The following is a 24,115-nucleotide window of genomic DNA, read 5'->3' on the forward strand; positions in this document are numbered from 1 at the left end:
ATTTTAAGCTGAGCCAATTTCCCTTTCAAAGGTGAGAATCAAACCTATTTCACTTACTTTTAGAGGTGAGTGGCATTTTTTTTTTATTTAAAGAATAGGTTGAAATCTGTAAGTCAAGTTACTACTGATGTTAAATTGCAGTACTTGAATTGCACTGGCAGAAGAAATAACAGAGGAGTCATCTGTATACTGAATGATGAAAGAGTTACCTGAGTGTAAGGGCAAGTCACAGATGAAAATGTTTAATAGAAGGGGGACCTCTCCTGTATGGGGAGACAGCTTGTGGCCATGACACTGTGACCTGTTTGACAGGTAAGAGTCAAACCAGGTGAGAAAGGAGGAAGAGAAGACCTAGATCTGAGAGTTTATGGTAAAAGGCTGTACTTGTGCCTTAGATAGGTCAAGGAAGACCATATTTGTCTTCTGCTGTCCTGCACGTGTGACTTTGCCGCTATAATTTGCACTCCTAGACCTCCTCTGTAATTGATGCTACTTCAAGCTTCAGCTCTCATGTCCTCAATTCTCTGTGTTTACCCCACAGAATCCACCCTTCGACCAGTGTTGGGCTGTGAATTTCAGTTACCTCCAGCTTCCTCAACTGCTCTGATCTCACAGCCAGGTTTCTATGCCACAGAAAATCGCTGCTCTAGCCAATTCTCAGCATCTCACTTTTTAACATCTTTGGCATTCTTCTCATACACTAACCCTGACACACTGTGCCAGATGACAGTAAGCACCTCCGATTCTAGTTTTGACCTTCTTATTCAGATTCCCATTATTCTCAGAAAACCACAATACCTGAAGCTGACAGTTAAACCTAAAGCATTGTTTTCCTTACACCTCAGTTTTAAGCATTTTCTTATCGTCTCCACTTGAAGTGGTGGCCACTGTCTTTGTCTGCTCAGTTTCATCTCATGCACCTTCAGTTTTGCTTTCCACTCCCCTTTCATTGGCTTACATTTCTCATCAGATTCTGCCTGTAGCATCACATTGCCTACATACAACAACTGTGCTAATCTGTCCCCTTCAGCCTGTTTGTTGATATTGTCCATCACCAACCAGTATGAACCCCAGTGGGCTCAGCGCTGAAAAATGATGCACTGCCAGACCCACTAGGAACCCAGCTAAGAGTCTAAACAATATGTGTACTTCTGTCATTGGGTTCTTGTACATAGTCTGAATTAATTCAATCAACGTGTCTGGGCATTCGACCTATTGCAGGACTGCATAAATCAGCTTTCCAAGGACCTTCTCTCATATGCTTTGGCCAAGTCTAAGAATGCCTGGTTGGACTACTTCCTCATGTCTAGTTTCTTCTCCACTCTCACTCTCGCTGCAGATATCGGGTCAGCTGCACTGTATTCTGATCTGAATCCAAACTGCTGATCTCCCATCTTACTTTGTGCTACTTCTGCTACTCTGTATATTCAATTAGCACTTTCATGCAATGTGATTGGAGTCTGATACGTCTATACTACTCGCAGTTCTCAATGCCCCCTTTTGTCCCCTTTCTTCTTTTACAGTGGTACTGGAATGCTTACTTACTTACTGCCATTTCTCCCTGACTGTACCCAATATCTAGGTCATATCTTTAGTGACTTCACCTAAGCCTGCAGCTTTTCCTCGCTTCATCTTCCTTAGTGCACTCTGTACGTATAGGGATCTTTCTCCTCCTTTCACTGAGACTGTGTATGGGGCTGTACAGCTTCTGTGGGGCTTTTTCATTCATAAGCTTCCTAAAGTACTCCTTCCATCTGCACCTGATGACCTATGCACTGGTGAGCTGGCATCCCTCGTTAATGGTGTCTTTTAACATCTTTACTTTTCTTTTGCAGCCTTACAACTTGATGGGGCTTCTCTGTGCTCTCTGCAAAGTCAGTTTTCAGAAGCTGTTTGACTCTCTGCCATTATGACTGCTCTCTTTGCCTCTCTGCTAGCCAGCCAGTACTCCCTCTTAGCCTGGTTAGCCTTTTATATCAACCACTTGTTCCTGCATTCCTCCTTTCTCCCGATAACTTCCTGGACTTCTGCATTCTACCCCCAGCTTTATTTATATACCTTATTTCCATACCTGGCTTGATTGCATAGCTGTTCTACATCTCCATACATGCTGTTTTGAGACACTGTTGCTCTGCAGCTCCACCTATTTCATCTTTCTACTGAGGTGCTAGAGCCCTAACATTTCCCTGAACTCCTCTGCTTTTGCTCCAGTCAACTTCCAGGTCTTTAGTCTAGTCTCAGTTGACTTTTGGGCCTACTCCAACCACTGGCTGCACACAACTGTGGCCAACAGGTGTTTATGCTAGGAGTCAACTGTTTCACTGAAGATGACTGCAATCTTTGATTTGACTCCAATGCTTTTTTCTTACTAGGGAGAATTCTACTTGAATTAAATGTTGACTATGCCTGTAGGTGACCTTGTGACAGTATCTCTTGTTGAGCTATGTGCTGGCAATCCTTAAGCTAACACACACACACACACACACACACACACACACACACACACACACACACACACACACACAGACACCAAGTCTCCCATTATCAAGACCAACTCATTCTTCCCCACTTTATTAACTACCGCAACTGCTGACTGAATGTTCACTTTTCCTTGACATCACAGCACTGCTGCGGAGTACAGGTTGAGATTATGAACACTGCCCTTTCTTTACACTGGCATCTGATTTGTCATGAATCTTTCACTGACTCTGATTACATCCTCACTGACTTCAGATGACTTTCTCTCACCACAATTGACACGCTATTTCTAGTCTGTCCTCTCTCTGAGTAGTAAACTATGGATCCCAGGCCAGGTTTTTGCTGCACCACCCTTCCACATCTTGTCTCCTGGATACAAAGAATATCTAGTGTACTCCTTACTGTCATGTCATCGCCCCTCCAAATTCTCTCTCATGAGCGAACCTATATTCACTGTAGCTATATTTAGCTCAATTTTGGCATGCTGACTAATTTTATGTTCAGCTTTCTCTCAACACAGCTATCACAGGAACTCACTTACAGCAGCTGGGACACCATCCAGTCAATAGCACACGGACCAAGAGTGGCTGAGCTTTACAGAAGGCTTACAATGGCAAAAGAAGCAAGTAAACCTGTCTCACCTTTAGCATGGGTCCTTGAGAAAGGTTAGAGTAGGCTGGGTTCTTAATACACTTTGTACTGGCAAATAACCATGCCCAGTTCTGGCAATACCAGCTGAGATGACCAAATCCCCTAGAGGCAATTTTTACAAGTGTCTATCTCTGATCCAGTACACAGTCTGTTGTCCATGTTCTCTTATATAGAGAATACTTTGTACCACATTTGATGTTTAAAGCAGATATCGTACACAACTTATCCCTTGATAAGCTCTGTCTGCAGTATGTGCTGCCTCCCATGACCCCATACATTTCTGTGACCTTTTAATCACAGATCTCTCAAGTACAATTGAGAGGCAGAGATTTGAAACTGGTACCTTCCATTCCTGATACATAAACACCCAGCTTGTTTTTCGGAGGTAGGAGAAGCCCCATACAGACACACAGGGAGAAAATGCAAACTCCACACTGATAGAGACCAGACAGCAAGCTCAACATTTTGACCATGTATCTGTTAGGCAAAGATCTTAACCATTGTGCCACTGTTTTACACACACACACACACACACACACACACACACACACACACACACACACACACACACACACACACACACACACAAAGACACAATTTTTCTTCATCCCAAATGTTAAGAATCAATACTGTTACTAACCTCTAAACAGTAGCACAACTAGATTTACCCTCCAAACTTGCCTGATTTACAAAGAAAAAAAAATGTATACATGTGTGTGACTGGAAAATACATCTTTTGTCTAACCCCTCATCACCACTAGTACTTGCGTAGCCTTTCTTGAAGGATCAATCAAGATCCGCAGCTCTATCACTGTGCCGTGCATCACGCACTACCACAGTCCGAAGGCTCATCTTCCTTACTGGCTACAAACACTATTTCTATGTAAATTTCTGAGCCACCCTCTTTATGGAAAGTAACCTCTGCAACTACCAAACCTACAAAGTGAAAGAAATTTGGGAAGATGTATTACAAGCCACTGACATGTCTGAGTTCTGAAGGGTCAAAGGCCAGTAGTTGAAACAGATGCTGAGACTAGTGACTAGGGGGAAAACTCACTGGATTTGATGCTCTTGGACTAGACACCAGTACAACAGTCTTCCATTCATTAGTCACATATTTTTTTCAAGGTCCTCATCATTGAAAAACTCCTTATGCCTACATTTTTTTTCCTACAGCTGCTTCTCTTTTCATTTTTGGGGAGGTACTGGCTTTTGTGCTACTGAAAGGCTGGTCTGACTTCTACGCTTGCATGTAGCCTCTAGCAGGCAGGATCCTAATTTGATAAGTTTTCTAGTGAAACATGTACAAATCTGGCACTTCTACCCAAGATGGGACCCTCCCCAATAAAACAAACAAGCGAACTCCAAGCCTTTATATGGGATCTAATGCCTATCTTCAAAGACTCTTCAGGCATACTGTTGTTTTTTTTTTTCTGGGAATTGCTCACTAGCAAAAAGGCAACAGAAACAATAAAAAAAATGAGGGCTTCCACTGGGGTCCTTAGCGTCAGAAGACGTCTGTGAAATGAATTTGGGAGTTTAAAAAAATCAGACTAAATTACAACCTTTCTCACCAAAACCTGTCATTACTCTGTAGCAAAGACAGAAGGTAGAATGGTTCATAGGTTCATACTAGGCTATCTGCCCTAGGTCATTTATAAGCCTAGCCAGAATGTGTTTGGCTTTCGCCACCCATTTTAAATTTATTTTGCTATGCCCTTTATTGAGGTTAGTATACTGTGCCTCTGTCTAACAGTGACACTGAAGTGATACCCGGGGTAAACCTACGATCTCCCATCCACTCATCAAGATTCCTCTTGAAGAGAGTCAATGAGGGACTCTGCCTAATCTGGACTGGGATTTTATTCCAGAGTGAAGGGAGCCTCTGGGTTATGAATCTGTCCCTCCAGCATGTCCTATTTATTTCAGTGCTGAGGTTCAAGTCTCTCGAGCACGTAGCTCGATGGGATTTGGATTTTCTGAGGTGCAGCATGTCCATTAATTCCAGGTTGGACATGGCTTTATACGTCAGGCACAGATCGCCTCTGAACAGGCGGTATGCCACTGAGTAGAGCTGGAGTTTCTTTAACCGGGCAGCATATGGCATCTGTTTGAGCCCTTTGATCCTCTTGGTGAGGTACTTTTGGGGTCTTTCCAGTTGCTGCAGGTGTCTGGTAAGGTACATCCCAAAAGGGGCATTGTACTCAATTATGGGCCTGATGAGGGATGAGTAAAGAGGCACGATGACCTCCCTGATCTTGATGTGAATCCCTTCATGATTAGGTGGGCTATATAAAATGTTTTTCTAACCACTTTGGCCACGTGGTTGTCAAATGAGAGATTGCTATCAACTTGGGTCCCCAGGTCCCTAATTACTTCTTCTGTACTTAATGGATTACCACCTATGTGGTAATTTGTGGGCACTTTGTTTTTGCCAAAGGGGATGACTATACACTTTTTGGCATTTAGCTTGAGGCCATGGCTCTGGCACCAGTTGTCTGTTTCTATGAGGCCCTTTTGGAGGATGCTTGTGTCGGCTGGCGAGTCGATTATGGCGCCCAGTTTGCAGTCATCTGCGAACTTGGTCAGCCACAGTCCTTCCGTGTTGGCCTGTACCTCCAAGAAATATATACCGAACAAGAGAGGTCCCAGGACTGAGCCTTGTGGGACACCACTTGTAACTGGTTTGGAGTCTGACATGGCTCCAGCAATTCTAACCATGTGGGTTCTGTCCTTGAGCCAGTTTGCAACCCATCTAGTGACATAGGGTTTATATTTAAGCTGGTGAGCTTATCTATAATGCCCGAGTGGGGTATTGTATCGAAGGCTTTTGCGAGGTCCAGGTAGGCTGTGTGGACCACCTTCCCGTCGTCAATGGCCTTGGTGACTGTTTCAAAGAAATCAACCAGGTTTAAGAGGCAGGATCTGCCCTTAAAGCCGAACTGGGTAGGATCCAGTGTCTGTAGGTCCCCAATATCTTTATTTATGAGGTCCATGATGATCCTTTCCATAGCTTTGCAGACCAAGCTAGTCAGGCTTATGGGGCGATAGTTTCCAGGATCCATTGAGGCACCACCTTTATGGAGAGGGACCACTGTTGCTGTACGCCACTCTTTGGGCACATATCCTGTAGTAAGGCTGAGATGTACCTTTTACTTGGGACATAGCCTTATGTGCCTGGCACTCCAGACAGGCCAGATGCATCAGAAAGTTTGTGGTGTTCTTGGTATCTATACATCCAGGTGGTCTGTAATGAACATCTTTACTTTTAGGCACTGAGTGCAGGACTATTTCTTGAATGTGCAGCAAGATCAAGATTCTAGCTGTGCAAAAGGAATAAAAATCGGTGGACTTAAAGAGTTAGCACACAGCATCACAATAAGTACCTGGCATGGGGACACAACCCAAGTATAGCTCTCAACCTCTGGACACAAAAAATCTGGATAAAGCCAAAAATAATTGGGGGGGACAAAGCCCCACAAATAGGGACAAATTTTAAATATTGCTCTTATAAACTTAGAAAGTTGACACAATGCAAGGTCTTGTTACCATGCATTTTCTGAAAGATAAGTCTGAAAGTCAAACGTCTGTCATTATAAAATGACTTCAGTCCTCACTTACTTGCTACAAAAATCCAGAAAGCCACAAATTTTAGGAGTAACAGACTAAAAATATCAGGCAAAAATCTGGGCATTCTGCAAATATCTCAACAGTTAAGAGGTAAGAGTCAAGGCACATGATGTTGTGAGGAGAAAAGTAAACTGAATCGTAGACAGAATGAATGCAATCAAAAGATGTACCAAGAATGGTCCCTGATTAGGTTGAAGTTTTGTTTAGGGACCTTTCAAAGAAACACAGGGAAAAATCTCAAAAACAAAAAAAAAACCTAAGATACAGATATGAAACTCATTTAAGTTTTAACTTGATACGTCTGTGTGAAAGAACTGGAGGATAGCAGCTGCCTACAGCTCTGAAGGAAATTCCTGCCTTTATGTCTCTGACAAAAGTTGTTTCTAAAAATGAACAATTTACTCAGGAATATTTATAGCTTTGCTAACAGCACTTCCTGTAGTTGGGAAGAATACAACTGAGAAAACTTCCAATTTCCAGACCTTGTAAGAACTGGAGATTAATGAACTTGCCAATGCCCCATCTAGTATAAATTCTGGATAAAAATAAATTAAAAATTACAATTCTTTGTACAGTGGGAAACAAGGCTATCTAGAGAAGAACAGCAACAAACAGACTAAACTGAAGTACTTATTCATGGGAAAGTACAGCTGTGTGCACTTACCATAAATGTAGATGTTGGAGTGTATTCACTGTAGCAGTCATTACATTTGGGTTATCTGCTTGTGGTAGCCCTCAGTCGGCCTGATTAACAAAGTCTTAGGTCCTGCGTTGGTTGCTGTCCCTTCTTTCATGACGTCAAGTCGTCAGGGGTATAAAACATGCAGCCGATGTAATTACATCAGTTTTTCTTGCCCCAGATGTCAGGTGCCCCCCTAATGGGAAGCAATTAAATCTATAATACAAGGATATACCTCCAACAAAAAAGCAAATACACCAAAAAGCTTTTTGAGCATAGTAAGTGAAAGTAGAGGTATAGCCAAAAAAGGAAAGTGGGCTGGAGGGAGGATAACCAGGACTGCAACAGTGAATACACTCGAACATCTACATTTATGGTAAGTGTACACAACTGTACTATGTTCTTCGTGTTTCACTGTTGCAGTCATTACATTTGGGTAGATTCCCAAAGCTAATGTTGGGAGGAGGACTTTAAAAAGAATTAGGACCAGCTATAAGGCCCTGCAAGACTGCAGTGGCAAAACCAGCTCTGGATTTAGAGAAAATTGGCAAATGATAATGCTTGGTGAAAGTATGTACAGAACTCCAGGTAGCAGGTTCTAGGATGTCCCTTGTAGAGATGCCCCTGAGAAAGGCTGTAGAGGTAGATGCAGCCCTGGTTGAATGGGGTCTGATGCCCTGTGGGATAGGTTTTCCATGGTGCTTATAGCAGAAATTAATGCAATGACCTATCCATTTTGAAATGGTTTGCTTTGAAATAGCTTTCCCCTCTGTCCCTGCAGCAAATGCCACCAGCAGTTGTTCAGATTTGCTTTGAAGTTTAGTTCTGTCCAAGTAGAATCTAAGTTGTCTGTGCACATCTAAGTTGTCTGTGCACATCTAAGGAGTGCAGTATCCCTTCCCCTTTGTTCTGTGGGTTAGGAAAGAAGATAGGCAAATGAATGGACTGATTAAGTGCCACACTGGATACCACCTTGGGCATGAAGGAGGGACTGGATCTGGGGGACACCCTGTCTGCATAAAAGATGATGAAAGGCTCCACTGCCATAAGGACCTGTAACTCTTATACCCTTCTTGCAGAAGTGATTGCTAAAAGGAAAGCTGTTTTCCAGGAAAGGAATTTTAAATGCTGGCTCGAAAGGAGGAAGAGTGACTTTCTCCAAGACAAAGTTAAGGTCCCAGGCTGAAGTTGAAAGCTCTCCTCGGTGGCCTTAAATTTTTGGCCCCTATGAGGAACTGCTTGAGCAGTGGGAGAGTGAAGAGGGGAGGCTCTGTGCTATAATGAGCTGAAATGGCTGAGGCATGAATTTTGAGGGAGGAAAAGGACAAGCCCTTATGAAGCATCTCAGTCAAATATTGTAGAATCCGAGGTAAATTGGGCACTGCTGCGCTCATCCCTTGAGATTGGTTCCAGGTATAAAATCTTTTCCAATTTGCAGCAAAAGATTTTCTAGTACTAGGCCTCCTAGCCTCAAAATGATATCCATCCCTGACTTACTGAGGGGTGGTACAGAAGATATTAGGGTAATTAGCCAGACTGCTAGGTTCAGGGTTTGCAGCTGAGGGTGCAGAACCTGGTTCTCCTGCTGAGACAACAGGGAAGGAGTCTGAGGCAGGTGCCATGGGGCCAAGCGCGACACACTTCACAGGAGGGGGTACCAGAGTTGGTGTGGCAACTCTGGTGCAATTAAAATCATCCTTTGCTTGTCCCATTTGATCTTTAGTAGTACCTTGGAGAGCAGAGGCAGAGGAGGAAAGGCATAAACTGATTTTTTCTAGCTGAAGGATAGAGCATCCACTTTCCAAGCTAGTTTGTGGGGAATCCTTGTGCAAAATTTGTCCAACTGATGGTTCTAGGGGGAGGCTAAGAGGTCTGTATCTGGGTTCCCCCATTTGCTTGTCAACATGTTAAAAATCTTTGGTTCCAGTTTCAACTTGTGCGTGTCCATGAGGTTTCTGCTTAGCCGATCTGCCGGTGTACTTAGTTTTCCTGGCAGGAACTGAGCTTGTAGATTCACTTGGTAGCGCAAGGCTGTGTTCCACAATACCATGGCTAGTCTGCAGAGGGGGTAGGAGTGTGTACCCTCCTAGTTGTTTATGTACCACATGACCGTGGTATTCTCCGTCTTTACCATTAGTTGTCCTGGAAGAATGTGGTCCTTGAAGGCTGTCAGAGCATTCTGAACAGCTATCATTTCCTTTTGCTTTATGTGTAGGTGCATTTGACTTGGGTTCCATTTGCCCTTAATGCACTTCCCTGCCAGGTGAGCCCCCCATGCATAGTCTGATGCGTCTGTTGTTAAGGTTTGGGCGGCAAAGGGTAGTGTGAATGGTAGTCCCCTGTTACCAAAGGAACTCTAGCCGTAGGCAAGGTATGACAGGAATCATAGTTTCTAGATCCTGTGAATGTTGAGACCATAGGCTTTTGAGATACCATTGCAGTTTCCCCATATGCAGCCTTGCATATGGAATTAGAAGAATGCAGGAGGCCATGAACCCCAAGGCTTGCAGTATTTGCCTTGCAGATAACTGGATTTTTGTGGCCACTTGTTTGAAGTGGGTTGTCAAATGAAACCATTTCCCTGGCGTGAGGAAAGCCATCTGGGAAGTTGTATTCAAGCTTGCTCCCAGGAATATAATTTGTTGACAGGGTATCAGGTGTGACTTCTTTTCGTTTGTGGTGTACCTCAGACAAGTCAGTACCCTTTGAACAAAGGCCAGATGATTCAAAAGTATGTCCTGGTTTTCTGCCTGAATTAGACAATCGTCCAGGTATGGATATATCTGAATATTTCTTTGCCTGCAGAATGCAATGACTAGAGCTAGGCACTTTGTGAATACCCTGGGCGCAGTAGATAAGCCAAAGGGCAGTGCAGAGAACTGATAGTGCATTGTAGCCTGCTTTGAAGCATAGGTATCTTCTGCAAGACTCCCTGACAAGGATGTACAGGTATGCTTCTTTTAAGTCTAGTGTTGCCAACCATGCATCTTTGCCTAGCATAGGAAGCAGCTGGTGAAAAGTCAGCATCTTGAATTTTGGTATCACCAGAAAGGTATTTAGAATAGAAAGGTCCAGAATAGGACGCCATGTATTGCCTTTTCTGCGTACCAGAAAACGTCTTGAATAGACACCTTGTGCCTTTTCTTCTTCTGGTACCAACTGAATAGCCCCCATGCTTAAGAGGGAGAGTACTTGATTTTGGGCCTCTGTCCACTGATTTGGGGGTAGATCTGGCAACCCACTTGGTGTTGGTAAGGTGTGGAAGTGAAATCTGTATCCTTGGGACACTATATATAAAACCCATTTGTCCTGGGTAATGAGTTCCCAGTTTTTGGCCTGCAGACCAATCTTTCCACCTAAAGGAGCATTCAGATGGGAAGTGCCTGAAAGTTTTAAAAGCAAGTCATTGAGACAGTTTTCCATAGGGGGGAGACTTACTACTCCCTGATTTAAGTGCGGATACCCCCGCTGCTTAGTCTTGTGCATCCCCTGGGACTGAAACCTGGGGTTTCTGCTGTGTCTGGGTTTGACTTGAGAAGACCTAGAAGGGGCTGGAAAGGACCAATCCTTACAGGGCCAGTGCCTACTAAATCTAGGAGGCTGAACTTGTAAGAAATCTTTAACAGTTTGCATAGATTTAGCTTTATCTTCCATCTTTTTAAGAACTTCCTCAGCCTTTTTGCCAAACAGGCGGTCCTGATTTAAGGGAGCATCCAACAATTTAGCTTTAACATGATCAAGCAAAGATTTCTCCTTAAGCCAAGCATGCCTTCTGAGCACAGACCCAGTAACAGCAGCCCTGCAAGAGGCCTCTAATGAATCAAATCCACATTGCAAAGTATGTTTTCCAACCTGTTCAGCAGAATGCATTAAATCCTGTAATTCTTTATTTTCCGCACAGTCAGGAATCAACATTTTCTGTTTAAGCAATCCAATAACATGTTGCTGATACTTTAACATATGAAACTGGCAGTTTAAAGCCCCAACGGTCAAGGTTGCAGAAGTGCAAACCTTCTTACCCCATCTATCCAGCGCCCTGGAGTCTCTATCAGAAGGGGTAGGATTTTTAGCAGTAGAAGCCTTAATGACCTTAGGTACCTGAGAAATAGTCTCTGGATCCACAATACGATTTTTAAAAAGGAACTTGTGTGAATTAGGAACCCTGTAATATCTGTCAGTCATATCATCAACATTGTCTAGTACAGGAGGAATAGCTAAAGGCCTATGCTGAGGCAGGAGTAAGAAAACCCTAAGCCTCTTTTTTGAATCAGAAAAATCCTGGCTTTCCCAGTGGAAATGTTCCCTTAGAGTATGTAAGGTTTCACCAAAAGAAAAATCTTCTGGAGGGGAAGCAGAAGGAATAGAGTCCTCTGCATCAGAATCCTCATAAGTAGGTAAGGGCAAATCCAGATCATCAGAAGAATCAGAAAAATCAGAATCCTGGTCAGAAGATTCATAAACAACTTCAGTCCTAGGTCTCTTAGAAGGGGGAAGTTGGCTTCCCTTCATTAGAGTTATAAGATCTTCAGCCATTCTTATCATTTGTTTTTTAGGCATAGAGGCCTGAGCGTCGGTTTTTTAGGCATGGTTCGAGATTTGGGCCTAAATGAAGAAGGAGGCGTCGGTTTAATATGCAAGTCTGTAGGCCTGAAAACACCCTCAGAAACCGGTGCCTGCACAGCGGCTCCAGACCTATCCAAGGTAGAGACATCCACGGGGTCCATAGTTGAAGCATCTCGCGGTATACCAGACTCCAAATGAGTCTCAGTAGAGGCCTGCGAATCAGAAGTAGTGGGGTATCAGGGGCTGCGAAAGCACCTCACTGAGTACTGGCTTAGGAGAAGCGTTGTCGGCAGTTTTGGACCTGGGCGGCCTGTCTCCGTCTTTATCTTTGCGTTTTCTTTTCAAAATCCCAGTAGTCGGATGGCTAAACGACAACATTTCTGGACAATTAAACCAAGAACCGAAATACTTAGAGGCAAAAATATACCAACGATGGATAGTGAGCTGATTAAATAAAGCACAAAACCGACATCAAGGTACGTCGTGGTCAGGGCCTAGGCAAGGAATATAGTACAAATGAAAATCTTTATGAGGTATTTGCTTTCCACAAGTAATGCAATTATTAACTTTTAATTACTGACATTGGTAAGGAGCAAGAAAAAGTTTCCCCAACGGGGTACTTAGCTTTAGTTGAAGATTTTGGTTCTGAAACTAGAAAACGAAAATTTCAGGAGTCGGCCAACAGGCACTTGCGAACTGCTTCTGCTTCGGTCACAGCACGGCAAGAAAGACTGATGTAATGGCGTCGGCTGCATGTTTTATACCCGACGTCATGGAAAAAGGGACAGCAACCGACACAGGACCCAAGACTTTGTTAATCAGGCTGACTGAGGGCTACTGCAAGCAGATAACCCAAATGTAATGACTGTAACAGTGAAACACTAAGAACATCCAATTTTTAGACAGCATCAATTCCCTGCTCAGAAGAACTAAGACTTATGTTTTGGCTTCATTTTTAACAGCACAGACACAGTACGACTATTACTTTATCTGTAGGTAAGTGAAGTCAACACATAAACAGATGTAATAATACTTTCCAGTTAGACATGAGCAGTATTTGAAATAGCACTGGGAACGAACATGGCCACTCACCTGTTCCTTTATCGCGGTGTGTTATATTGTTCTGTCTGGCGAGCGATGGTCTTGAACTTCCTGTTTTTCCATCCTATAACACAAGGGACCTGCTTTATACCACAAACTGCTGTAGTCTTTAAGACAGATTCTGCACTACATTATGTCCCGTACCAGTGCATCTCCTCTCCCAAAGCAAGCTTACTCCAGGAGTCCACTGTCAGTGCAGAACAACTAAATTACCACATCAAATGCAGTTAGCTTTTTAAAGACACTAGGTCTGTACTGACAAAATTACTGCAAGATCTAGCTAATCCTCTTAATTAATTTGACAATGCATCATCACTTTCCTTGAAATAAAAATTCTGGCACAATTAACAAGTCACACCTTTTGTCTTTTACTACATTTTTTCGTAACTTTTTGCACCAGTGTAAAAGGAAGTAGACATTTGCAAATGATAATTTACTGTGCTATTTATATGGATGGATGGGATGAGTCACCTGTTTAGAAGGCGGAAACGATGCATACAATGTGTCTGCAAAACATAAGTCCACTACACTGAAGAAGTAATGCCAATACTGAAAGAATGACAGAGAGATGCTAAAAGGTGCCCAAGCTGTAAGCCTGTACTAGGCATGACACTTCCCACTTACATTTTACCATTTTATCAACTTAATCTTAAAATCCTAAAATGTGGTGAAACAGTAAGCAACTGTTTAGAAGATGGTTTAAAAACAGAAACAGTCTCAAACAATGAAACCCTTGGGTCCGAGGCTGACATTTTTCAAAGTGTTGCATTACACGTAGCATTCTAAAGAACTAAATGAAATTGTAAAAGGCATACCTTCGCAAAATGGAACAGAAGCACTGCATATTGAGAAGCCTTTATTGCACATTTATGCAAAGTACTACTATTGTCTGCCACTTTTTATAGGTCTACCACTCTAGAGTTTCTGGCCTCCTCATTTATCATCTGGTGTCTTTTCAAGGTATCTTCTTAACTTTGTTTTGCAGGCCCAAGAAGTTGAATTTCATCACAAAAAGCATGGGAAAGTGCTTTACAGGAGATCTCCACTGGACACACGGTATGATGGACTACTATTTTCCATTAAATAAAAATGCACAGCGAATTCCTATTGGAAGAAGCAGGTTTTCAACATAATCTGCGAATAGGTCTCGGCATATACAGTACAGCACTGTCCTTGCAGATATTGCAATAAGAATTTTCCTCTTCACTCTATCTTTTCCCTTCCGGCATCCATATACACAGCTCCCACGACTGAATCCAAAAGGAAAACAGTAGTCCATAATTCATCAGGTAGCACGTGTCTGATGCTGCGCAGATCAGAAAGCTGTTGGTTCTTCTCCCACAGCAGGCACTTACATTTTGTTCTAATACAGACAAAGCAGAGCAGTGAAGGGCAATGTTGCTTTTCTAATGGAGCCTTATCTTAAAACAAAGTCTGTATATCTAAGTAACTGGTAATACAAGAGGATATTAAAGATTCCAAAGCATTATTGCTGAAGCAGAACAGCAGGGTCAGTTTTATCAGAATGGAACCAAACACAGCAATAAAAGAGACTTTGCAATTAAAGTATCATATTCACATATAAGTTCACATAATTTTTATAGTTGCATTTCCTTTCAGTTCAGCAACTCCGAGTGTAAAAGGAAAGTACCTTGAAATAACATGCCTCTTTTTCTCACCTGTCACTAAGATGATGCTGCCCTCATAACCATTAATCTCTAATGCTCTCTCTCTCTCTCTCTCTCACTGGGCAACTACCCAGGGCTCATGTTATTCCTGCATTATTAAGCAGCAAACATTTGTAAAATGTTAGAACCCTTCTGTAATCCTTAGCTGGGTCGGGGGGGTGAGGCACCCAATTCACTGCAAGGACTCATAAGGTCTTACCCCAATAAGTACAGTCTCCATGCACAAACTAATAAAGGCCATCAGCAAGTAGTGGCCTAATGAGCTGAAAGTATGCCCTGTGGACACGCACTGCAGTGCCATCATTCCTGGAAGGGACTGCAGCTAAATGCATCCTGCACCACTCCACCCACGCCAGGATGGACATACCTATCCTATCATGCTAGCTCTAAGTGCCCTAGCCACTTACTGAACTAAGGTCACACGGGGTCACAGTCAGGGCTCTGCCACTCTAACCCACAGAGTTAACTAATTAATGAAGGGAACTAGCCATTAGGTGGACAAAATGGGATTACGAGAATGATGTCAGCCTTGCTCAGCACTGCTTTCTGTAGAGACTTGAGAATAAGGGGAACGGGTGGGATTATGAGAATGACCTGAGCCTTGCTCAGCACTGCTTTCTGTAGAGACTTGAGAATAAGGGGAAAGGGTGGGATTATGAGAATGACATCAGCCTTGCTCAGCACTGCTTTCTGTAGAGACTTGAGAATAAGGGGAAAGGGTGGGATTACGAGAATGACGTCAGCCTTGCTCTGCACTGTTTTCTGTAGAGGCTTGAGAATAAGGGGAATGGGTGGGATTACAAGAATGATGTCAGCCTTGCTCAGCACTGCTTTCTATAGAGACTTGAGAATAAGGGGAACGGGTGGGATTATGAGAATGACCTGAGCCTTACTCAGCACGGCTTTCTGCAGAGACTTGTGAATAAGGGGAAAGGGTGGGATTATGAGAATGACCTGAGCCTTGCTCAGCACGGCTTTCTGTAGAGACTTGAGAATAAGGAGAAAGGGTGGGATCACGAGAATGACATCAGCCTTGCTCAGCACAGCTTTCTGCAGAGACTTGAGAATAAGGGGAAAGGGTGGGATTACGAGAATGACGTCAGCCTTGCTCAGCACTGCCTTCTGTAGAGACTTGACAATAAGGGGAAAGGGTGGGATTACGAGAATGACCTGAGCCTTGCTCAGCACTGCTTTCTGTGGAGATTTGAGAATAAAGGGAATGGGTGGGATTACAAGAATGACATCAGCCTTGCCCAGCACTGCTTTCTGTAGAGATTTGAGAATATGGGGAAAGGGTGGGATTACGAGAATGACCCGAGCCTTGCTCAGCACGACTTTCTGTAGAGACTTTAGAATAAGGGGAAAGGGAAGAAAAGAGTAAAGGTGACCTGGAAGCCATTCCTGACGGGAAGAAAAGAGTAAAGTTGACCTGGAAGCCATTCCTGGATTAGCATCTGAAGGCCACTGTCACAAAAGTAGAACCAGAGAAAAGCAATAGCTGCACTTGGTGTTGGTTTGGGGTAGAAAGCAAGTTGCAGACTGACTTCCCCATAACGGAAGAAACATTTCATCACAGTCCAACCATGGAATCACTTGTGCAGTATAAGAAAACATCCTATCGCTGGACACAATATACTCAGGGTTGAGGGTTTGTCCACTAAAAGGCACAATAATGTGTCAAGACGGTCACTTCGATGATTGTGCAACTATGAAAATTACAATCTACCACAACACTAAATCCTTTCATTCATGCTCATCCAACATGGCCTGTGGGTCCTTGAGCTGCTTGTTGGATCAAACTTGGAAACATACGAGCTCCAGCCTCAAGCCCCTTTAATATTTTCCTCTCATAATGTACTAGTGAGTTACCACAAACTGAATTTATCACTTTGTCAATACATACACATATATAAATGTATAAACAAACACATTTACACATAAAAAGGTCAGGAAAAAAGGACGGGGATGGAAGGATGGCTATCATATCGGACAAAAATGAATGAAAGCATCTATTGTTATGGAAGGACCTAACTTTTGTATCCTATTCATTCAGTTCATCCAATCCAACCTGTAGCTCAGAATACCAAGACACCTGAACTCCTGGATGGCATAGTGACAGGAGACCCTTGAAAGCAAGGGCACCAAATCATGCCCTAGCCCTATAAAGGAAATATAATTTGTAATGTTTGATGAAAGTCTACATGGACGGCCAAGTGGCAGCTGCAAAGACTTGATCTACTAAAGAACACTTGAAAAAAAGCAGAAAGTACAGTTGTGTACACTTACCATAAATGTAGATGTAAATAGGTAGGTACTAGGCTATCGGTTCTGGGGCCTATACAAGCCCAGCCAAAAAGGTACCCTGGCTTTTGCCACCCAAGAAAATTATTTTCCTGTGCCACTGTCGGGCAGAGCCACAGAGGTGATCCCCGGGGTGGATTTCCTATTCCCCATCCAATCATCAAGATTTTTCTTGAAGAGTGCTAATGAGGAGCTTTGTTTGATATAGATAGGTAGTTTATTCCAAAGTATGGGAAGTTTCTGGGACAGGAATCTATCCCTCCGGCATGTTCTGTTTATTGTGGTGACAAGGTTTAGGTCCCTAGAGCGTGTAGCTCGGAAGGATTGGGATTTCTTTAAGTGGAGCATGTCCAACAGCTCTGGGTTTGACATTGCTTTGTATGTTAGGCAGAGATCACCTCTGAGTAGGCGATATGCAACAGAGTAAAGCTGGAGTATTTTGAGACGGTCTGCATAGGGCATCTGTTTGAGGCCGGTAATCCTCTTTGTGAGGTATTTCTGCAGCCTTTCCAGTTGTTGTAGATGTCTTGTGAGGTACATACCAAAAGGGGCGTTGTACTCTATAATGGGTCTAATGAGTGATGAGTAGAGGAGAACAATGACTTCTTTTTTTTTCTGGATGAGAAACCTTTTGTGATGAGGTGTGCCACGTAGAAGGATTTCCTGACTACTGTGGCGATGTGATTATCAAAGGAGAGACTACTGTCCACCTGTGTCCCAAGGTCTCATCACACTTTCGGTGTTAAGTATACTACCGCCTATGTTGTAGTTCATGGGTACAGAGTTTTTACCAAAGGGGATGACAATGCACTTTTTGGCATTGAGCTTGAGGCCATGGCTTTGACACCAGGCATCTGTCTCAGTGAGATCCTTTTGTAGGATGTCCACATTGTTAAGATTTTCGATTATGGCTCCTAGTTTGCAGTCATCTGCAAACTTCATTAGCCAAAGACCTTCTGTGTTCGCCTGTACTTCAGAGAAGTAGATACCAACAGGAGAGGACCCAGGACTGAACTCTGTGGTACTCCACTTGTCACTGGTCTGAAGTCGGATTTGGAGTCTGCTACTTTTACAGTGTGGGTTCTGTCAGTGAGCCAGTTGGCAACCCATCTTGTGACAAAGGGATTTATACCTAATTTAGTGAGTTTATCTATAATTCCAGAGTGGAGGATGGTGTCGAAAGCCTTGGCAAGATCTAGACAGGCTGTGTGATCCACCTTACCCTTGTCTATGTTTTTGGTGATTGCTTCAAAGAAGTCAATCAGGTTTAGGAGACATGATCTGCCTTTTACAAACCCGAACTGGGTGGGATCCAGAGTTTGGAGATTACCAATGTCTTTGTTTATAAGTTCCATGATGATACGTTCCATGGCCTTGCAGACCAGGCCCGTCAGGCTAATGGGGCGGTAGTTCCCAGGGTCCGTGGTGGCTCCCCTCTTGTGGAGTGGGATAATCGTTGTTGTGCGCCATTCAGCAGGCATAAAGCCTGAGGTGAGGCTATGATTGAACATGGTACTTAGGTGGGGTGCCAGTTTGTTCTGTAGTTCGTGTAGAACGCAGCCTGGGATGTTGTCTGGTCCCATGGATGCTGTGTTCTTGGCTTTGGAGAGTGTGGTTTTTACCTGTGCAGCCGTGATTACAGGAACTTTGCATTCTTCCAGTACAGAGATGGGCTCTTTAGGGGGTGAGAGGGGGGGTAAAGTTAGCACTGAACCCATCTGCCAGGATGTTGGCAATATCAGTTGGGTCTGTATATTTAGTGCCATTGTGCTGTAACTCAGAGCAGATCTGAGTGTTGCCATTGAGATTCTTGACATAGCTATAGAATGCTTTGTGGTTGTCTTTAGAATCAGTGGCGATTTTGTTTTCGTAACTAGCTTTGGAGTATTTTATTAGGGATCGCAGCTTCTTACTGAGGCTGCCCAGGGATCTCCTCTACTCGTGGGATTTTACTCTATTTGGCAAGAGTTTCTTCCTTCTGTTGTACAGTTTGTTTATGGCAGGGGACCACCAGATTGGCTTCCTTTTTTTTGAAGGATAGCATCTTGGTTCTGTTTGGGATAGCACAATCCATGCACTCATTTAAGTGCTTATAAAGTGCAATTGTGTAGGATTCAGTAGTCGTAACTGTATTGTCCATCTGCATGGGTGTCATGAAGTTCACCACTTCTGTCTTAAGAAGCATGAAGTTGGCTTAGGAGAAATTTTTTACCATGGTTTCCTTAATGGGAGGTGGAGGCAGGATGTGGATATCTAGGGTAATTAGCTTATGGTCAGATCGGACCAATGAGGCGTTTACTTCAGGTGTGGAACACCGGTCACTCATATTGGTAATGACTAGATCTAGGATATTGTTGGCCCTGGTGGGGGTGTGGATAAGTCTATCCAGGGCATTGGAGTTTATGAATTCCAGAAAGTGTTGAGCGAAGGAGTTGTTACATGAGTAGTTTTCCCAGTTAATGGTGGGGTAGTTGAAATCGCCCATTATTAGGGTGTTTGGTTGAACTCTAATATTTTCCAGTACATCCAGAAAAGAGGAGTGGGAATCCTGGGGCATGGTGGGTGATCTGTAGCAAGCTACAATTTGGATTGCAGTTTTGCCCAGAGTTAGTTGCACTTGGATAACCTTGGCTGCATTATGCTGAGCAACTAGCCTGGAGGTGTGGATATCCTTAATGAATATGGACACACCTGCGCCTTTGGTGTTCTGGTCCAGGTTACATGGCCATTCACTGTTGCAGTCATCACACTTGGGTTATCTGCCTGTAGGTAGTTCTCAGTCAGCCTAAATAGCAGAGTCTTAGTATTTCTGTGTCAGATGCTGTCACTTCTTCCATGACATCAGGTTGTCAGGGGTATAAAACAGGCAGCAGACGCCATTACATCAGCTTTTCTTGCCCCAAATGTCAGTAGCCCCCAAATAGGGAGCTAGTATATGGTGGGGAACACCACTAGTAAAAAGTAAATACCAAATGTCATTAGGAATGACCACAGAGAGGACAGGTAGAAAGACAGAGAAAGCCAGGGGGCTGGAGGATGGGAAACCAGGACTGCAACAGTGAATACACTCGAATATCTACATTTATGGTAAGTGTACACAACTGTACTATGTACTTTGTGTTTTACTGTTGCAGTCTTCACACTTTGGTTGACTCCCAAAGCTGAGGTTGGGTAGAGGCAGTCAAGAAGTGTTAGGGCTGGCTAGTAGGCCTTGCAAGACTGCTGTAGAAAATCCAGCCCTGGATTTGGAAAAGATAAGTAAGTGGTAATGCTTGGTGAAGGTGTGTACAGAACTCCAGGTTGCAGCTTCCAGAATGTCCCTGGTAGGGACTGCCCTGAGAAATGCTGGAGAGGTATAAGTAGCCCTAGTGGAATGCGTTCTGACCCCCTGTGGGGTAGGTTTTCCATGGTGCTTGTAGCAGAAATGGATGCAGTGTGCAATCCATATGGAAACGGTTTGTTTTGAAATGGCCTTACCCTCTGCCCCTGTAGCAAAGCTGACTAGCAGTTGGTCAGATTTTCTGAAAGGCTTAGTCCTATCAAGGTAGAATCTGAGCTGTCTGTTCACGTCCAAGGAATGCAGGATCCTTTCCCCTTTATTCTGAGGGTTAGGGAAGAAGGTTGGTAAATGGATGGATTGGTTTAGAGCCACACTGGACACCACCTTAGGCATAAAGGATGGGTTAGTCCTGAGGGAAACCCTGTCAGCATGGAAAATAATGAAGGGTTCCACAGCCATGAGTGCCTGTAACTCAGACACTCTTCTAACTGAAGTTATGGCTAAACGCAAGGCTGTTTTCCAAGAGAAGTATTTTAACTCTGCTGAGGCAGCAGGTTCAAAAGGGGGAAGCGTGAGCTTTTCCAGTGCAAAGTTAAGGTCCCAGGCAGCGGTGGGTGCTCTCCTATTGGGCCTTAAGTTGTTAGCCCCTCTTAGGAACGGTTTGATGGGAAGGTGATAAAATAGAGGTGGCTCAGTATTATAATGAGATGAGATGGCAGAGGCATGAATCTTAATGAAGGAGGATAAGCCTCTGTGGAGTAGCTCTGCTGGGTAATCCAGGATTAGAGGTAAGGAGGGCACTGCTGTGTCCTTTCCTTTAGACTGATTCCAAGAACAATATCTTATCCACTTTTCAGCATAGGATTTCCTAGTACTAGGCCTTCTGGCTTCGATGACATCCAGCACCTGTTTGCTGAGGGTTGCTGGTGGGGTATTTAAGGGATAAGTCAGGCTGCAAGGTTTAGGGTTTGCAATTGTGGATGCAAAATCTGTTCCTCCTGCTGACATAGCAGGGTAGGAGTCTGGTGTAGGTATCAGGGTGGCACCGTTGTCAGGCTGCGCAGGAGTGGGTACTATTGCTGGCGTGGCCATTCTGGGGCAATAAGAATTGCCCTTGGCCTGTCCTGTTTTATCTTGAGTAGTACTCTTGAGAGAAGGGGCAGAGGAGAAAAGGCATAGATTGAGGTTTTCCCATTGAAAGGATAGGGCATCCACCTTCCAAGCCCTACTGTGAGGGTTCCTGGTGCAGTACTTGCTTAACTGGTGGTTCTCGGGGGAGGCAAAGAGATCCACCTCCAGTGTCCCCCACCTCTGGATCAGAAAGTTGAAGGTGTTGGGCTCCAATTTCCACTCGTGGGTCTAGGAAATTTCTGCTTAAGTCGTCTGCCAGTGAATTTTGTTTGCCTGGCAGGAATTGAGCTTGTAGATGCACTTGGTTGCTCAAGGCTGTGTTCCAAAGGGCCATGGCTAACCTGCAGAGTGGGTAAGAATGGGTTCCCCCTTGCTTGTTTATGTACCACATTAGCTGTGGTGTTGTCTGTTTTTATCAGCAGTTGTTCTGGAAGGATTAGGTATCTGAAAGCTGTCAGAGCATTCTGTACAGCTTGCATATATTTTTCATTGATGTGCAGGAGAATCTGCCTTGGGCTCCAGTGGCCCTGAATGCATTTGCCTGCCATGTGAGCCCCCCATGCATAGTCTGATGCATCTGTTGTCATGGTTTAGGCGGCAAGGGATAGAGTGAAATGCAGTCCCTTTTTGTGGTTGCATGCTTCTGCCCACCAAGGGAACTCTGCCCTTAGACAAGGTATGATAGGAATGACTGTTTCCAGGTCCTGAGAATGTTGGCACTAAAGACTTTTTAAGTACCACTGAAGTTTCCTCATATGCAGTCTTGCATATGGAATTAGCAGAATACAGGAGGCCAGGAACCCTAGGGCTTGCAGTATTTCTCTTGCAGACAGCTGGGTCCTAAGTACTTGTCAGACAGATCTTTCTAAAGTGAGAAATGCCATCTGGGAAGTTGTGTCCAAGCTTGCTCCCAGGAATACAATCTTTTGACTGGGTACCAGTTGTGACTTATTTTCGTTGATGGTGTACCCCAATGAAGTGAGAATGCCAGGTGCTGAAGTAAGCAATTCCTGACTGTCAGTCTGAATCAGGCAATCGTCCAAGTATGGGAAAATTTGGATATTTCTCTGCCTGCAGTATGCAATGGCTGGAGCCAGGCACTTTGTGAATAGATAAGCCAAAGGGAAGTTCAGAAACTGACAGTGCATAGAGCCTGCCCTGAAATGTAGATATTTCCTGCATGACTCCCTTATGTGGATGTGCAGATAAGCTTCTTTTAAGTCTAGAGTGACTAACCAGGCACCCCTTGGCTAGCATAGGGAGAAGCTGTTGCAGGGTAAGCATCTTGAATTTTGGGACCACCAGAAAGGTGTTGAGAATTGAAAGATCCAGGATTGGGTGCCAAGAGCCCTCTTTTCTGGGCACCAGGAAAAGTCTGCAGTAGAAACCCTGACCCTTTTGTTCTACTGGAACAGGCTGAATAGCTCTGATATTGAGCAGGGAAAGTTCCTGCTTTTGAGCCTCTGCCCACTGGTTTGAAGGAAGGTCTGGAAACCTGCTTGGGGTTGACAGTGAATGGAAGCAGAATTTGTACCCCAGGGATACACTGTTGAGGACCCATCGGTCCTGAGTAATGGACATACAGTTTTTTGCATCAAGGGCAAGTTTTCCTCCTAGGGGCACAAGCAGTTGGGCAGGGCTGGGAAGGAGAATTGAGAAGTCATTGTGAACTTTTTCCATAAGCCATAAGGCTTACCACTCCCTGTTTTTGAGGTGGGGGCACGCCATTGTTTAGATCTCTGCATAGCCTGAGACTGTAGTCTGGGTGGCTGTTTCTCCTGGGTCTTGTCTGGGAAGGCCTGGAAGGGGCTGGCAAGGACCAGTTTTTAGAAGGCCAATGCCTACTGAATCTAGGTGGTTGCACTTGTAAGAATTCTTTAACAGTTTGCATAGATTTAGCTTTTTCTTCCATCTTTTTAAGAACCTCTTCTGTTCTGGTGCCAAACAAACAGTCCTTATTTAAAGGAGCGTCTAGCAATTTGGATTTGACATGATCTGGCAAAATTTGCTCCTTCAGCCAAGCATTCCTTCTCAGTACAGAACCAGTGACTGTAGCCCTGCAAGATGCTTCTAGGGCATCAAAGCCACACTGCAAAGTATGCTTACTAACTTGGTTTGCAGAATGCATCTACTCTAGTAAGTCTTTATTTTCTGCACAATCTGGAAATAATACCATTATTTGTTTAACTAGTTCCATAATATGTTGCTGGTACTTCCAACATGTGAAACTGGCAATTCAGTGCCCTGACAGCAAGAGTTGCAGAGGCATATACCTTCTTACCCCATCTGTCTAAAGCTCTAGAATCCGTCTGAAGGTGTAGGATTTTTGGCTGTAGTAGCCTTAACACCTTCAGGTCCCTGGGAAATGGTGTCTGGATCAGCAGTAGGATTCTTCAAAAAAACTTGTGGGAATCAGGTACTCTGTAGTACCGGTCAGGTTTCCTAGGGGCCGAGGGTAATGTATCTGGGGTAAGACTGGATTCCATAAAAATACCATCTACAACATTCAGGACAGGATGGGTATAGCTAGAGACCTGTGCTGAGACAACTCTAAAAGTTCTCTGAGTTTCCTTTTGGACTTTGGGTAGTCTTGGCATTCCCAGTGGAAATGCT

At 43.9% G+C, this 24,115-nt stretch overlaps 1 protein-coding gene across 2 annotated transcripts in view; it reads right to left on the reverse strand.

The window, feature by feature from the left end:
• The window catches only part of LOC122791001 (hamartin-like), a 1,885,581-nt gene that overhangs the window by 1,019,842 nt on the left and 841,624 nt on the right, over positions 1 to 24,115 (reverse strand). For both annotated transcript variants that reach the window (XM_044058745.1, XM_044058744.1), the window contains exon 8: positions 13,094 to 13,166. In XM_044058745.1, the coding sequence (XP_043914680.1) occupies positions 13,094 to 13,166 (73 nt within the window). The remainder of the gene's footprint in view (positions 1 to 13,093; positions 13,167 to 24,115) is intronic.

This window comes from Protopterus annectens, chromosome 16.part0, assembly GCF_019279795.1.
Source record: "Protopterus annectens isolate FY-2018-M chromosome 16.part0, PAN1.0, whole genome shotgun sequence".
NCBI lineage: Eukaryota > Metazoa > Chordata > Ceratodontiformes > Protopteridae > Protopterus > Protopterus annectens.